At 46.7% G+C, this 17,575-nt stretch overlaps 1 protein-coding gene across 4 annotated transcripts in view; it reads left to right on the forward strand.

The window, feature by feature from the left end:
* Positions 1-372: 372 nt before the first annotated feature.
* RRBP1 (ribosome binding protein 1) overlaps positions 373-17,575 on the forward strand; it is a 62,127-nt gene continuing 44,924 nt past the window's right edge. For 2 of the 4 annotated variants that reach the window (XM_070485528.1, XM_070485530.1), the window contains exon 1: positions 1,539-1,823. In XM_070485528.1, coding sequence (XP_070341629.1) covers positions 1,821-1,823 — 3 coding nt within the window. In that variant the 5' untranslated portion in view covers positions 1,539-1,820. Of the gene's footprint in view, positions 795-1,538; positions 1,824-7,329; positions 7,443-17,575 lie in introns of those variants that run through there. The other 2 variants (XM_070485529.1, XM_044747908.2) reach the window with 2 other exon arrangements.

The following is a 17,575-nucleotide window of genomic DNA, read 5'->3' on the forward strand; positions in this document are numbered from 1 at the left end:
AACTCGTCTCCAGACCCGGGGCCCGGAGGGGCGCTGCTTCGGGGTAAGTTAGCTGGCTTTAAATAAAGCCTTTCTCCGGCTGTTCGCGGGGTGCGCAACCGTGCTCAGGGTGACACCCCCCCGCCACCTCAGCCCGGCGAGCCCAGCGGCCCAGGCCTGGCGTCGCCGGGATTCGAACCTTCCGCCGCCCTCCGGGACGGAGCCGGCCCCGAATCAGCGGCCGCGGGCGCCGCCGCGGGCCCGGAGTGGGCGGAGCCGGCGGCCCCCTCCCCCGTTGGCGGGGCGTTCCGGCCCCGCCCCGCCCCCGCGCCGGCCTAGCGCCGCGCCGCGCGGCCCCGCCCTCCAGGCCCCGCCCCCGCGGCTCCCCGCAGCTCCTCCCCTCTCCCATTGGCCGAGGCGGAGACCCTCCTCTCCCCCCAATGGCCGCCGCCGTGGCTCGGCCACCCGCGCTCTGACTGGCCAGCGGCCGGCGGAGTGGCGGGGCTCGGGCCAATGGGGAGAGGCGGCTCGATGAATGGCTGGCCCGGGTGGGGAAGGTAGGAGGCGGCGATCCCGGCGGAGGGGGCCGTTCGCCAGCTCCGAGGCAGAAAGTGCCACGACTCCACACGCGCGCACGCAGCCAGCGAGCGGCCGGAGCGGACGGCGGACGGGGCGGGCGGCGTCGGGGTCGCGGTGCCTGCAGCTGCTCGGGGGCGGCTTCTCGGCGGAGGCTCGGCCGGCTCCTCTCTCCTGGTTCCGCGGCGGCGGCGGCAGCTCCTGCCCTCTCGCTCTCCCTCCCGCGTCTCTGGCTGCAGGTGAGAAACTTGAACGGGCCCTGCAGCGGCGGCGGCGGCGGCGGCGCGCGGGCCGGGCCGTCGGGGCGCCGGGGCCGGCCGCGCCGCGAGTGACACGTCTCCGGGGCAGCCCCTCCCCCGGCGGCGCCGCCCGCCGTCGCAGCGGCCGCGGCCCCTCGGGGTCGAGTCGGACCTTGGGGGGCGTGTGCCGGGCCGAACCCCGTGCAAGGGCGTCGGCCGAGCGCGCCCCGCGGTGTGGTCCCCACGCCCCTCGCCATCGGGGGCCCCTCGGCGCGACGTGGCGACCCCTCCCTCTCCGCTGGGCCGTCGGGCCGGCCCGCGCGCTCCGAAGTTGGGCGAAGAAAGTTGGCGGCGGGGCGGGGAGGCGCACAGCTGGCGGAGGAAAGGGTTAAGTTTCGGGAAGCGGCCGGATGACGTTGCTGGGCTGGAGTCCGGGCTGGAGGGGTGGGGGGGGCGGGCGGAAGGCGGCGGGGGCCGGCCGGGGGAGGAGGGCGGGATGAATGGGGGGCCCGCGCGCCGAGTGCGCCCGCCTGCGGGCTGCGGCCCGGAGACGCTTCGGGGGTCGGGCGGCCCCCGACGGGGCGGGCTCGGGACGCGGGGCTGCTGGGGACGCCGTGCGAGGACGGGGCGGTCCGGGGTCCGGACGCCCGGCGCCGCGGTGGCAACTTCCCGGAGTGCGAGAGGCGGCTCCCTGCTCCCCCTGGCGGCGGGGCCGGGGGCGCCGTTTTCCCGGCCAGGCTGCGCGGAGCCGGCGCGAGGGCGCCTGGCGGGGGGACGGGGCACCCCGGGCCGGCCCGCCCCGCCCCGCCTGCGCCAAGATGAATGGGCCGGCGGTGCCAGGCCAGGCGGAAGCGGGCACCTCCGGCCCGGCCGGCCAAGCGCGCTGGCCCCAGGCCTGGCGCTTGCCCCGGCCCGCCGGGCTACCCCGGCCGCGGGCCCTGGGGCAAGGGAGGGCGGGCTGGATCCGCTCTTGCAGTGGGGAGTCCGGGAAGCTTCGGGGACCCTTCCTCAAGTTACAGATCATAAATGGTAGGTCGGTATGGTGTCCTGGTTAAGGGAGTGGGCTTCTGTCGGGGATGACCTCAGCCAAGCTAACTCCGGGTGTCTGCTTCCCCGTCTGAAAAACGGGGCTGCTGGGCATTTCTGCTTAAGAGAAAAGCCGGGAAGACCCGGCACACGTGGGGAGTAGTCAACAGGTGTTGGCTTTAACTGTCAGGATGAGTTTTTAGGGGCGTGCGGGGCACGAGAGGGAGGTGGAGTCTGGGTCTGGTCCTAGCCTGCCTGCTGCAGATACAGGGCTCTGGGAGTCCCAGGGTCTGGATTGCACCCCCAGGCACCCTTACAGACCCTCTGGGCGGGTCCCTTAGTCTCTCTGAACCTTGGTTTCCTTATCTATAGCCTGGAGATAGTACCACCCACTCACAGTAGGTTCCAGACAGCCTCCCAGGCAGATACCACCCACTCACAATAGGGTCCTCCCAGGCAAGCGCTGGAACTAACTGGGACCTTGTGCAAACAGAAGGCGGTTTGGCAATAACTCTTGGAAGTCAGAGGTCAGCAGAGACTAGGAAGCACCAAGGAAATGAAACTTTGAAAGCTCTTGGGAGCCTCCCACGTTTGCCTCAGACGCTGGAACCTGCAGGGTGAGGGCGTCTGCATGGCTCCTTCTGGAGTTTGGGGAAGTAGGTCCGGTAGGGCCTCACATCCCAGGCTAGAGAGCTCTTCAGAACTCGGCTGCTGAGAGTCCCCGAGACCCAGGTCTTCTGTGCAGCACTCCCAGGAGGGACAGCTGCACGTTTTACACTAGCCCTGTGCAATCCGGGAGCACGTATTCTCCCCCTCCTGCCTTACGCTTTCCCTCTGTGCTTGGTCATCTTAACTTCCTGTTAATCTGACACCAGAGAAGTCTTGGTGATCCTGCAGCATGCTGTTTACTGTCCTGACATCTCAGTTCCTTTATGAACTTTCCAAAGGTCAGCCCCACTATGGGCTGCCAACCTGTTTCCCTTCCAGAAAGAAGCTTCCGGTTCTGAGGTCCTGGAGATGCCACTTCTCTCTCTGTGTGTAAGCAAAAGAGGAAAGGTGGGGGCAGACCTCCTGTAGATTAAGTTTTCCCTTTACATGGAGCAGGAGCAAACCTGGTGTGCCGGGCTTCTGGGCCTCTTGAAGGTGGGAGGGGACAAGAAAGGTGTCTTGGGGTTTGAAGAGAGGATGTTCAGTGGGTAGAGCTATAGGCATTAGGCTGTAACAGAACTCTTTTCTTTCATAGTTAGCAATCGGCCTCTGAACATCTGAAAAGGGTTAAGAAATTAGAGTGGTACCTGGGTACCTGAATATTTTTTGGTGATGGGAGAGTTTTAAATAAATCCCAAATCCTTGAGTCACGTTTGAACAATTATACTCTCTGCTGAAATGAGCCCTAAGTCAACAGGCAGCGATAATTATACAGCACCGAATTCCATTGAAGTGGTTGAATGCAAATCACTTAATGAGAAAGTCTCAACTTTTGAGACGCTAGAATTTGTTTTTGCTAAAATCTTGTTTTGAGAGAAAAAAGTAATGGTCAGTCAGAATTAGGAAGGCAAACTGTGCTATCCATCTGTACATCCTGGACCTGCAACACAATAAATGTTGACTAAGTGGGGTTGACTGCCAGGCCTGTTAAAATATTCTCATTAGTTATCCAGTTACTATCTCATTGGATAAATGAAGCTGAACCTACCTTGGTTTTTAAGGTTTTCAGGCCTTGCAGCCACCCCATTCTGTAGAGTAGGTGTGGTTGTTCCCATTCTGTGGATGAGAATGTGGAGGCCCAGCCGGTCGGGTGGATGTCAGGCCAGTTCCCGTTGCCCAGCTCCTGGGCAGTGTGGGCACGGCCTTCTGAATGTTTGCCCACAGGACTGTATAATTCCATGCTTGCTGGGTCAGTAACCGCCGAGGGAGGACACGGAACTAGAAGATCGAAATTAAGAGCTTCAGTGGAAGGAAGGTGGGGAGTGAGTTGAAAATGTGGCGATGCAAGAAGGGACTTTAATTTCATTTCTTTCCCAGTGCCTCCTGTGTGCTGGGCCTTCAAACGCTGTAAATACAAATGAGTGAGACTAGTTCCGTCTGAAGAAGCTGCCGTGCAGAACTGTGTTGTCCATTATGGTGGCCACATAGAGCTGTTTCAACTTGAAACTATTAAAGTGAAATCAAATTGAAAAGTCAGTTTCTTAGTCACACTAGCCACATTTCAAGTGCTCAGTAACCGTGTGTTGGTCCATGCCGATTTAGATCATTTCTGTCATGGCAGAAAGTTCTCTTGGACAGCACTGGTCTAGAGGTGGCTGGTATTCTCTGTTCCTCTTGGTTGTTTAGAAATATTATCATGCTGAACCATATGAAATTGCCCATCAGAAACAGTTGACTGGTGGCAGTCCATGCCTTTCAACCTAATGAGATGTTACCTTTAGAAAGCATTTATTCCTGACTCTGTGTGTGCATTATAAATTGCATACCAAGGGAAAAGGGGCGGCGGGGGGGGGGGGGGGGGAAGGCGGGCAGTATGGATAGTGGCCCTGCGCTGAAGAGCGTCTCACTAACACCAACAGCATCGAAATGGCCAAATGCACCAAACACAGAAAATAGGTGTTGGGCAGAAAGCATATGGCATGTAGGGAAGGTAGATATTTAATTCCAAGTGAGAGAGCCTGGGCAGGAGGGCCACTTGGCATTCTAGAAAATTAACTTGGGGACGTGACGTCCTAGGAGGCTGTTATCTTAGCAGACTAATTCTGATGAGTCTCCTGAAACGGGCGACTTGACTCCCATGTCTAAAAACCAGACACATCCAGTGTGTTTCCTTTAAGTGCCATGAGTGGTGTGTATCTCCCACCTGTCTAGTAAGGGGAAACAACTTTAAGTTATAAAGAAAGTCTGGTAATTTCTAAATTTGATTATTTTGGCAAGACTGGAACAGCTGCTGGTCCCCAAACCTTACACGTTCCAGTGTGCTGGCGTTTCCATGCTTGGCTGGCATACGTTGTTTCCTGGGCGACTGTTTGAGGGCTCTGTTATACTCCATATAACTTTGAAAGGATCGTTGGATAGTATTGGAGGTAAAAGGGCACATGTGTACTGTGACAGATGGCAGTTAGACTTTGGGTGGTGAACATGATGTAGTCTTCACAGAAACTGAAATATGATGTACACCTGAAATTTATATAATGTTATAAACAAGCATTGCCTGAATAAAAAATTTAAAAAAAAAGGTTTTTGAATCCTTGGCTGTACTAGTGGGCTCATCTCAGTACTCCACGTAGAATAACCTAAAACCAAGGATATGTTCCTCAAATGAGGAAGTCCATTAAGATTACGCTGGAAGTTACCAGCTATTTGTTGTGATCATAAATATCATCTGCTGGCTCAGAAATGGAATAAAAGGCCATCTTATGCCAAAAGAGTTATTGCCAACCCTGACCCTGGTGGAGGGAGGAGTGAACGAGAGCTGTCGTGGGCTGTCTTGAGACTGGCTCTGAACTGGTGCCCTGCGTGGATTGAACTTGGCCTGCCCATGAGATTTGCTTGGCCAGCCCTATGTTACTAAACAATTGAGCCACCTTTTAAAAATGGAGAATTTTTGTGTTAAAATCTAGATTTTGGGGTTCTCCTGGGGAAAATGGGAATTTCTGAGCATACCCGGTCTGCTTTTTCACATGACAGCCAGGGCCTGTGGTCACCCTCCCCACCCCCCTCCCCAGCATGCTACCCATTCACATTACCTGCCCGGGGAGTGGCAGCCCCTGAGGGGTGCTGTTTAATGCAGCGTGAGAGCAGAGAGGAGCTGGAGGGCACTGGGTGTCACCGATGTCTCCCGCTGGGCTGCAGCTCAGGGGCTGGTTCTAATCCCAGAAATAAGTGGTGTGATCTTGGACGTGACTTTTCTCCTCCCTGGGCTACAGTTTCCTCCTCATGTAAAATGAAACTAGACTGGATGGCTCCATCTTTCAGGCCACAAACCTGGGTTTATCCTTAACTCCTTGCTTTCTCGTACTCGTATCCTGCGCAGAGCATGTCCTGTCAGTGCCACCTTCAAGTAGAAGAGCCAGAATTCAACCGTTCTCACCACTGCCACTGGTCCCACCCTGGTCCACACCTCTGTCTTCTTTCTCCTGGGTTATTTCACTAGCTCTGAAGTGTCTCCCTGCTTTTGCCCTTGCCCCCTGCCTTCTAGTCTGTTCCCAGAGCAGATCATGTCACTTCTCTGTTCAAGACCCTCCTTGGCCAGAGTCTTTACAGTGGCCTCCACGGGCCCTGCTTTCGCTTTGGCTTCTCTCCTACCATCCCCCTTGTCCTCTGCTCCAGTCACACTGGCCTCCTCTCTTTCTCAGGTATGCTTCTACCTTAGGGCCTTTTTATGTGCTGTTGCTCCCCATGGACGCTTTTCCCCTGATGGCCACGTGGCTTGCTCCCCCACTTTCCTCAGGTCTGTGAAGTGTTACCTCTCTGACCACCCTGTTTAAAGTGAGAGACCCTGACCGTCCTCCACCCCTACTCCCTCTGCCTGTCCCACTTGTCTGGATGGCTTTCTCTTCATTATCACCACCTGATATGCCGCATATGTGTCTGACTTTCCATCTCTGCCCGCAGAGCATGAGCTCTGCCAATGCAGGGATCTTTGTTTCCTGAGGTACCCTAGTGACTGCCACACAGTAGATGCCCATCCTTACTGAGCGGATGGAGACAGGATTTTCTAGTGCTCAAGTCTTGTGAGTATATTATTATTTAACCTGAAGTAGTCTGGACTCCTGGAGCATCAAAGATAAACACAAAAACCATATTCCCAAGCCAAGTGGCTTCTGGCTTCCCTCCAGCCTGACTCCGATTGGGACCTAGAGTTCCACTTGTGGAGGGCGCTGTCAAAGGCGCATGACCCTGCTCTGCCAGCAGAGGCTGAGGTTGAAGTGACCCTCAGGGGAGGGCTTGGGTGTTGCTCTCTCCCAAGGGCCAGAAACCTCCAGGCCGGTGATACTGATCTCGGTGCTGCCTTGTTTCTCCAAGCTGCCTTGTTTCTCCACGGCGCATCCTCCATGCCGGTCCTCACAGGACGGGCCCTGCCCAGGTGCTTGCCGGTTTTGGAGCGTTTGCACAGTGTCCCTTATTTCCCGGGGCAGCTGATGGGCATTCGGGGGTTTGCAGAGTACCTGAGCGGATCAGCGACGACACACTCCCTGGGGAAAAAAAACGTTAGTTTTGGTTTGAACAGTGTGCTGGCTCGCTCTGAAAAGCAGTGGGTTTTGTGTTTAATGAGAAGCGCGTTCCTCAGTGGTAGTAGGGAAAATCCTTTTCTTGTAGTTGGCATTTCATTCTCTCTTCTTTCAGTCAGACGTCCTCAGCTGAGGAGTAAGAGGACTGCTGAGTGACCCTCCTGCCTGCCACTTGGGCCGTGAGGGAAGCCCACCACCAGGGGGCAGGGGGCTGGCTGGTAAGAGGCCCTTCCAGGCCTGGTGCCCAGACTCCAGTTTTCCTCCTCTCTTCCTACTGTTGCTTTTAGGCAAAGAAACACCAAGTAGATCCTGGATTCCTAGCCCCTTCCGATGGCAGGATCTGGCTGACTCGGTTTACGCGGAGTGGTGAAAGACCGGGTTCTGGCCCTCAGCCCAGGCGGTATGTTTTTCTGGAACTCATTCGGTGGTGAAATGTACAACTCAGCTATAGCAAAACTATTTTCTTTTCAATTAAGACCCATCCTGAATGGAATTAGATGTAGCTTTATTTCTTTTGAATGCATTTTCATTTCTTTGTAAGTTCTAGATATTTTTAGTAATAAGAAAAATCGTAATTTTCAGAATTCAGGAGTAATCACAGTGATTGAGGGAAGGAAGGAGTCAATGCTGAAGAATAGATGAATTATTGACACTCTTAATAAAAAATCTTTTTAGCAATGGGTCAGGGGACGTGTAAAGGTCAACTTTAGCTATGACTCTGAAGACCAGCCGCTCTTTGCTGTGTTAAATCGCTTCCCTCTTAAACTGGGAGCTCCTGAGCCTGGTTCTGAACTGCTTGATTTTTAAAAGTCAGTGAAGAGGACAGCACGCTGGGCATGGCCGTGGACGGTGAGAGTTAAGATAGGAGGTGACTGCCTGCCCTGACCGTGGCCCCACCCACCCTGTCTTTGCTGGGAGTGGCGTTGTGTAAGCTCGTGAGAGGGCTGGGAGGAATGACAGTGCTGTATTGGATTCTCCAGGCCTTAAAGATGCTCCTCCAAGAGCCAGATGCTCCATTTTCCTACCAAAGTAAAATACATATACACAAAAGTGCACTGTCTTGAGTCTACAGCCCAATAAACATCCACAAACTAAACATTCTGTTTAACCAGCAGATCAAGAAATATTATCCCCCACCAGCTCCTTGTGTGCCCCCTCCACTTGCTACCCATCCCCGAGGGTGACTGCTCTCCTGATTTCCAGCACACAGAATCTCCCACCTGTGTTTGACCCACACAAATGGAATCGCACGGCATTCGCTCCTTTGTGGCTCCCTTTCACCACCGTGTGTGAGATTCACTTGTGCTCTTGGGCTGGTTCGTTCTCATTGCCGTGTAGTACTCCAGCCTGTGAATACGTCAAGTTTATCCTTTTCACTAGGGGTGGGTACTTGGATAGTTTCTAATTTAGCCCTTATAATGTAATATGAATGACATTATATTATAAAATGTAAAGTCCTGCCTCCGCTTTGGTGACCACTTGTCCATGTTTCCATTAGGTCTGTTCCTAGGAGTGGGGTTGCGGGGCCACGAGGAGACGTATGCTCAGCTTTGGAGATAGGGCCAGGTTTTTCCCCAAGGGCTGGTACTAGTTTGTACTCCCACCAGCAGTATATGAGAGCTTGGACTATGTTATACAATGGCTGACTGTTGAAAGGAACCAGAATGAAGTTCGAGTTACCATTGTTATTAATAAGAAATAACGCACTCTTGCCACAGTTCTCCTTTGTCATAGAGATGGGGATGTTTGGCCATGGAGTTCCTTCATCAAAGATGGGCTTTACAAAGGGCCTGTGGAAGAGAGTCAGATTTTATTGCCGATGAGAAAATGCTGTCTCTCAACCATAAACCCGAGTGGAAAGGCAGCCCCTCTGGCAGTAAAGGCAGGGAGCTCAGCAGAGCTCCGATCTGGAGATTGAGTTCTTCATCAGGTCTCCCCTGGCCCCCGACCCCCCGCCCTGTTAATGTAATGAGCGCTGGAGTATTAAGTGGATTTCTTAAAAACAGAGAAGCCAGCAGTTGGGGACCAGATGTCATTCAGCCCTGACCCACACGTTCCTAATCTGAAAATCCACCCGCGTCCTGGAGCCCCAGTGCAGAGCCCAGAGTCGGTGGTGCAAGGACACGCTGCAGGCTCCCCTCATCCTGGGATTGACGGCTGTCCAGATTTTGATTGGAAAGTCTCCCTAGCACAGCCACCCTCCTGTCATGTTGCAGGGATGATCTCCTTTCTCTTTTCAGAGCTTGGTTGGCTGGAATTTGGTTTAGCTAGGAGTGACAACAGTGCCAAATGTCAGTAGCTTAAAGAAGGAAGGGGCGCTGTGTTTCTGGTGAGGGGCGGGGTGGACAAGTGCTACGTAACATATAAAAAACACCTTCTGAAAGCACTGAATGGCTTGGGAGATATTGAGGAAGATAGTGGGGAGGCCAGAAACTCAGTAACAGGAGTAACTCTGGACGGTAAGCACAACCCGAGGGCATTTGCAAATTGGGCAAACTCTGAGTTTTAATGGCATCTATGGGCACAGGGGGCAAAGATCAAGGTGGGCCGTATGATGAAAGACCACTCCCTTAGAGCCGGAACCACAGGGCTGCTACCCCTCCGGGGGAAGGCGAGTCAGAAGGAAGGCCATTCCCCCGCTGAGAAGTTGTCCTCACAGCTTGTCCTTCAGGCAGATCCCGTGACCTATGTGGTAGCAAATTCTCAAGCCGATTTTAAAATTCTTTATTTTCTGAAGTCGACCTGGACAGATAGTGCCCCTGAGCCAGTCCACAAGCAAGCAGATCTTTGAAGGACCGCACCTGTATCCTAGGCTCAATGAATCCCCGGGTGTAATTTTCACAGGAAAATGAGCAGTCCCTAGGTCAGAGGAACTAAACATGAAGAATGCAGAGCCCTGTGAATGAGGACCAGCAGAAACAGATCGGTGAAAACACGAGACAGTGGAGGGGCTGACGCGGATTTCAAACAACACTTCCTACTATTCTTAAAGTACCAGGCAAGAGGGACAGTACCTCCAAGGAAAGGTAGCTGTAAAGTGACCTAGCAAATTTTAAAAAGGAATCAGGTTACAACTTCTAGACATGAGCAGCTCAATAATTATAATTAAAAACCCAACAGATTGAAGAGAATAAATAACTAGACAACAGAGCAGGAGAAAATATACAGATTTCATCTTAGAGCCAAATAGATGAATAATTTGTAAGACCAATTAAGAATCTGGGCAGATAGACTGAGAAGTGTGTCTAATTAGGGCTCCAGGAGAGGAGAGAGATTATGGGACCGAGTCACTGTATGATGAGATACTGACTTGAGAATTTTACAGAAGGATGAGACACCCACCCCCAAAAAAGAAAAAGAAACACCCCACATGTAGACAGTATAGTGATACAGCAGCCACGGGAAGAAATCAAGAGTCAGGGTGAAATGAAGGTAACTTTTAAGACAAAAACCAGGACAGTTAATTAGTGACAGATCTTCACCAAAGGAAATTCTCAAAGATGTTCTTGGAAAGAAAGTAATGCCAAATGGGGAGGGTGACATGTACAAGCAACAAAGAATAAAGAAGGTAATAATATTTGGGCATCTCTAATGTAAAAGAATAGTAATAATGTTGGCGGTGGGAAAGGGGTAGGATTAAATACATGAACACAGTAACATTAAATTAAAGGAGTAAAGGAACTAGTGGAGGGGTAAAGTTTTGTTTAACTTTGAACTTTGTGAATGCTGCATGTTATTGTGTTTTGAAGGTAATTACTAAAGAATAGAATGTATTTTGTAATATTAGAGGGAAAAAATGGTATGATTAAAAAACAATCCAAAATGAGAAAAAAAAACACCTAGGATAGGTGGGAAAATAGCTCAAAATAAGATTATAGATTTAAACTCAGATATATCAGCATTCATATTAAATGTAAATTTATTAAATACTCCAGTTAAAACATAAAGATATATTGGATTTGAAAAATCCAACCTTTGTGCTGTGTACGAGAGACAGGGTAAAAATAAAGAAGAGAAGAAAATATACTATGGAAATACTATTTTAAAAAACTAGTGTTATATTGTTGTATAAAATAGACTTTAACACACAAAAATATTATAAAGAGAATGAGTCACTTCATAATGGTAGAAGTTCAACTCAGCTTGAAGATATGGCAATTTTAACTTTGTATCTTATTAACATAATTGCAAAATATATAAAACAAAAATTGACAGAACTACAAGAAATGGTCAAATCTATAATCGTAGTAGAGAATTTTAGCACGTGCTCTCTTTAATTGGCAGCTAAGCAGACAAAAATCAATAAGGATTAGAACTTTGAAGAAAATTAGGAACGTGGTCTATCTATGACTATATATAAATAAAACGCTACAGCCAGCTAATACTACATATTTGACTTCAAAATTTTCAAAGAGTGGCTGCATACAGGGCCTTAAAGTAAGTCTAAACAAATATCAAAGATTGAAATTATATAGAGAAAGCAGATAGTCTGACCACAGTTCAGTTAAACTAGAATTTTGAATAAAAAGATAAATAGAAAATCTCCATGTATTTGGAAATTTAAAAAAGAAAATGCTTCTTGTATTTATTTGTAGGCCAAAAATAAATAAATAATGGAAAATAGAAAATGTTTTGAAATGAATGATAATGAAAATACCTACATATCAAAACTTGTAGGATGTAGCTAAAGTATTATTTACAGGGAAATTTATAACTTTACATACATTAAAAAAGAAGAAAAGGTGAAAATCAATGAGCTAAGTAAACATCTGTCTTTGAAAGTTACAAAAGGTGAAATAAACCAATTGGAAGTAACAGTGAGAAGGAATTAATGAAACAGAAAGCAAATATACAGTAGAGAAGTTCAACAAAGCCAAAGCTTCATTCTTCCATAAGATGAATAATGTTGGCAGATATCAAGCAAAATTGATCAAGAGCAAGTGAAAAAGAAAAAGATCAAATAATCAATACTAAGAATGTAAAATGAGACTTCACTGCAGATGTGGTTGACATTAAAAAGATAAGTGATTATTATGAACAACTGTGCTACATAAAAGTAAATCAGTGTCGTAGAGAGTTATTAAAGCTTTCTGAAGGATCCGGGGTGGTGCTGTACCATACACCATACATAGAAGACTGTTTTTATATTTCAACATGGCAATAATTTTGCAAATTCTGACAACATAAGTAAATTTCTAGGAAAATATAACAACACTGAACCAAGAACCTGCTAAAAAGGATATCTATAAAAAGCCCACAGCAAACATCACAGTCAATGGCAAGACACCTAATCTTTCCCTTTGAGATCAGGAACAACAGGATGCTGCTGTTGTTTCTGCTCTTTAGCATTGTGTTGGAGGTCCCACCCTATGCAAAAATTTAAGAAAAGTGAAGCAGAAGATATGACAATTGGGAAGAAAGGAGCAAAATTGTGATTCATAGGCAATATGTTTATATATGTAGAAAAGTTGTTAAAAAAATCTACAGATATGTTACTAGAATTAGGCAAGATTACTTAGGGAAAAAAATCTCCCTACAGAAGTCAATTACTTTTCTGTATACCAGCAACAAACAGAAAATGAAACTTAAAAGAGACACCACTTGCAATAGTGTAAAAACTATGAAGAACCGAAAAGTAACTGTTTCCAAAATGTGTAAGACCCCACAGTGCATTATTTTCCTCTACCAGGATGCTTGTGTTTTTCTGTTTAGATGAGGTCCTTATAAGCACGTAACCATATAAATGAGCTGCTCCTATGCCGACCTCATCTTTAGTAGAGCCCTCACTCGGCAAATACTTAGTACGTGTTGACATGCTGATGCTCGCTTGGGCACAGTGCCAAAGTCTGACTGCTGCTCTCTGGGAGGGTAATGTCCACGGCAGTTAGAATTCTGTTGTGGGCTGGCGTGTCTTAACTGTTCCTGTCCATTTTGGGAAGTTGGGGTTCTTGACTCCTACCTTGCAGGTGCATTGTCTTCATTGTGAGGTGAAACCTGGAGGCTTCTTGTAGGCTCTCAGAAGATTTAGGTCTATTTAAGTACCTACTTTCCCCAAGACTATTATTTTGGAGAAACACAAAAACATGTCAATTCTATATTTTTTCCCTTAGGCATAGAAATTGAATCTGAAATGGCTGATGAGTAAGCAAAAGCTTATAATAGAATACATTTCTATTTTTAGCGTTTTAATCTTTCTTTAAAATAAGTAGCATTGTTTCTTTAAAGTAGGAAGTCAGTTATTTCCATCCTCTTAAAACATGAAATAAATGATTTCAGAATACGTCATTTAGTTCCTGCATTGTCTCTTACTTTCTCTGGGTAAAAAAAAAAATCAGAGATTACACTTAAATTTTTTGATCAGATCTGAAAACTCTCTTCTCCAAACATTTAGGAATGTTAGATAAAGTTAACAAGCATTCTTTAAAAAGCGTAGCTGAGCTTATAAGGTAGTAAAAGAGATTGCCAGAGGCCATAAACCAAGGGTGAGGGGAGTGACCAGGACCCTGGAGTAAGCTGACCTTGGGGTGTGGGTGGGGCATTGTCAGCCAGAGTCATCTTGGGTCTTTGGCCTTTGGCTTTAATGGCCAGCTGGGGATGGGTTTGTCTAAGGTGGAGAATGGGACCTGAGCCTCCCTCATACGCCCATGTAAAACCTATGCCCTTGAAGGGCCCAGCCTCAATGAAAGGACAGACCAGTGGCCAGGGAGATGGCCTGTGGAGCTTATCTGCTCTGTCCTGAGGCAGAGGAGGCCGTCTCCAAAGCATTGGTGACAGGAGGTCCCTGCCTCCTGTAAAAGTTAGTCCTTGGCTGCTGGTTTCTCTGAGTTGAAGGAAAAATAAAATAGTTCTTTAGATACAGTCCCATAACTCAGCCCGGACAGATTGCCACTGATCAAGTCCCACCAAAGATATGATACAAAATCACTATTGAAGATATAAAAGTAGATAACGAAAAACATTAATGGAAAAAAAACGATACTGCGAAAAAAGCCAGGCTGACTTGATAACATAGAATAACTGGAAAGACTGATTATAGAGCTGGTTAAATTCAGCTGAAGAGACAGTTAGTGAAGTGGAACATGTGTCTGAGGAGTTTCCCAAATAGCATGGGACATTGAGGTCTAATTAGGAGTCCTACCACCAAGAAACGTGCAAGAAATTTTTCAAGGAGGTAAGTGTCCAGAGTTTTCCAGAATTGGTGAAAACGTGACTCTTCAAACTCATCATAATGAGCCCGAATAAAGTAAATAAAAATAAATACACACCTAATATTTTGTTGAATCCATAGAACCCGAAAGATCTAAAAGCATGAGAGTTTTTTTTAAAAAGTTATTGGAATGACAGATTGACTGACAGCATATTTCTCAATGGTAACCACCCCCTACGCCCCAGAAAAGCCAGAAGACAAATAAAATAATATCTTCAAAGCAGTGAGAGAAAATTAACTGTCAGCATGGAATTCTATGCTCAGTTAATCTGTCATGGAGAATGATGAGGAGGAAGTAAAGAACTGTTTTCAGGGCTCTGAGGATGGAGAAAGTTTACCAAGAAGAGATCCTTGCTGAAAGAACTTGTCAAAGGTGTACTTTGGGAAGACACAGAAAGAAGAGAGTGAGATGCAAGAAGCAGTGATGAGCAAATAAATGGGTAAACATTTGGGTAATTTAAACATGAGCTGTCTGGAACAAAACGAGTAGTTTTGGTGTGTGTGGAGAAGGGGCTCATGACAGATGGAAGGGTACCAGCCTTAGGCCTTCTACAGGTGTTCTAAAGGTGGGGAAGCAGCGTTGGTGAAATCAGGTCAAGCATGTATTAGGAAAATGTAAGGGAAAAAAACAGTTATAATTTTAGTACTCGCTAAAAAAAATAGTATATATAACTTCCAAACACCATGGAGAAAAAGGGGATAAAACTTAAATAGTTCAGTAGAATGCAAAGAAGAAGGGAAGAATGAGCTAAGAAAAAGTATTGTAAATAGGAATCACAAGATAAGGGTATAAGTGAGTTCAGTTATATAGGAAATCATGGTAGATGTTGATGAACCAAACCTACCTGTTAAAAAGACAATTCGCCACACTGTTCTTAAAATAAAATCCAGCTGTATGCTATTTTTAAGAGTTCCACTTACAACATACGAACACAGAAAGGTTGAAAGTAAAGAATAGAAAATGATTCTAGGCCAGTATTAACCCTCTAAAAGTTGGTATAACTTTAAAAATAATCAGACAAGCTAGACTTTAATGAAAACAAATCATTGGGGATAAAGAAGGTTACTATATAATAGGGGAAAAAATAGGTACTTTATCAGGAAGATGTAACACTTCTGATCTTATGTTCACCTAATCAGATGGCCTCCAGGTAAAGCACAAGTTGATAGATTTCCCAGGAGAAATTGTGAAGTCCATGATCTTGGTGGGAGATTGTTAAAACTCTCAATAGCTATTAGATTATGCAGGCAAAAAGTTGGCCTGGTTCTGTAAGAGATTATTAAGCCAGAACTAGGAATACACGTAGAACCCTTCACTCCATAGAGTACATGTGTATTTATAAAAATTGACCACAGTCGAGCAAGACTCACCAAATATAATCTAAATCAGTGTTTTTCACACTGTAGGCCCAATCTACTGTGGGCTTCAATGTCAGGTTAGTTGGTTGTGGAAAACCTTTTAAAACTTTTTTGATGGCATAGAAAATACCAGTGCATCATACATGCTAATAGTAAGTTATTGTTTCATGAAAGTTTTGTTATTTATGTGTGTATATACATACATGTATCTGTCATATATTTAAGTATGTGAATCCTGGGTCATATAAAAAATTATTTTTCTAAATCATGGTTAAAAGTCTGAGAGCTCTGACCTGTGTAACACAGAACGGATTCTATGATGACAGTGCAGTTAAATTAGGAATTAACAATGATAATTCAAAGCCCCCATGTGTTAGGAAAGTTGAGAACACTGTCACCAAGTCAAAGAGATCATATAGGACTTAGAAAATACTTACAGTGGAACACTAATGAAAATACTGTGCGTTGTGGCTTGTAGGGTGAAGCTATAGCAGTACTTAGAGGAAAATTTATCGCCTTAAGTATTTACCACAAGAAAAAAGAAAGGCCTGAATATTAATAAATGTCCATGTCAGGAAGTTAGAACAGAATAAACCAGTGGAAGTTGGAAAAAGGAATAATGAAAATTAATTATTCAGGCATACCTCAGAGATATTGCAGGTTCTGTTCCAGACTACCACAGTAAAGTGAGTCACACAACTTTTTGGTTTCGCAGTGCATATAAAAGTTATGTTTACACTATACTGTGGTCTATTACATATGCAATAGCATTATAGATAAAAGAAAAATGTACATACCTTAATTAAAAAGTCCTTTTTTGCTAAAAAATACTATCCTCTGAGCCTTGAGCTAGTCATAATCGTTTTGCTTGTGGAGGGTCTTGTAAAAAGTGTACTATCTGCAAGGTGCAATAAAACGAGGTGTGCCTGTTTGGATTGGATCATACACCCCAAAGCTGGTTCTGAAATCATCATTGACATTGAAACAGCAATTAAAAATCAGCTCTTCACCCACCATCCCCCTCCAAAAACAGGTCTGGAAACACCAGATCCTGATAGTTTTATAGGCAAGTTCTTCCAAACCTACGAAGAACGGGGTGAAAGGGATGATCTTTAGCTCATTTTGTGAGACTTGAGTGACCTTACAACCAAGACTACATAAGAACAGTCTGACTGTGACCTCTGACTTTCCTCACTAAACAACACACACACAAGGCCCGCATAAAAATGTAAATCAAATCTAGTGATATATTAAGAAAGACCTACCAGGGCCAGCCCGGTGGCATAGTGATTAAGTTTGTGCACTCTGCTTTGGCAGCCTGAGGTTCAAGGTTTGGATTCCAGGCGTGCACCTACACATCACTCATCAAGCCATGCTGTGGTGGCAACCTACATACAAAATAGAGGAAGACTGGCACAGATGTTAGCTCAGGGCCTCACCAAAAAAAGGACCCACCAAGAAGTGTTTATAGCATAAGAGCCATCTGTGAGTTAACATTAGAATATTTATTGTAATTCAACCCATTTGAGATTAGAGAAGTTGTCAAGTGATAAAAAGCATTTGCTAAAATTCAATACCCAATTGTCAAAAAAAAAAAAGGAAAAAAAAGTAACTGGGAATGTAAGCTAGCTTAACCTGATAAAAAGTTTCTACTAAAAACTATGGTCAACACAAATCTGATGGTGAAACGGAGAAGTAGAGACTCAGCTGAGACCAGGAAGCAGCCCTCTACCCTGGTCCACCCCGCTGCTGAGGTCTTAGCCGGCTCTCACTGTGAGACGAGGAGAAGGGAGAAGAGCTCGTACAGCTTAAAAAGCAAGAAACAGCACTGTCTTTTCTCACGGATGATTTTCTTATGAAGAATATGCAAGAGAATCTACAAACGCCTAAATTTGACAAGACTTTTACATATCTGGGTAAATGACACATATGCAAACACGAATAGCTTTGCTGGTTGTCTACAGCTA

This window comes from Equus asinus, chromosome 15, assembly GCF_041296235.1.
Source record: "Equus asinus isolate D_3611 breed Donkey chromosome 15, EquAss-T2T_v2, whole genome shotgun sequence".
Lineage (NCBI taxonomy): Eukaryota > Metazoa > Chordata > Mammalia > Perissodactyla > Equidae > Equus > Equus asinus.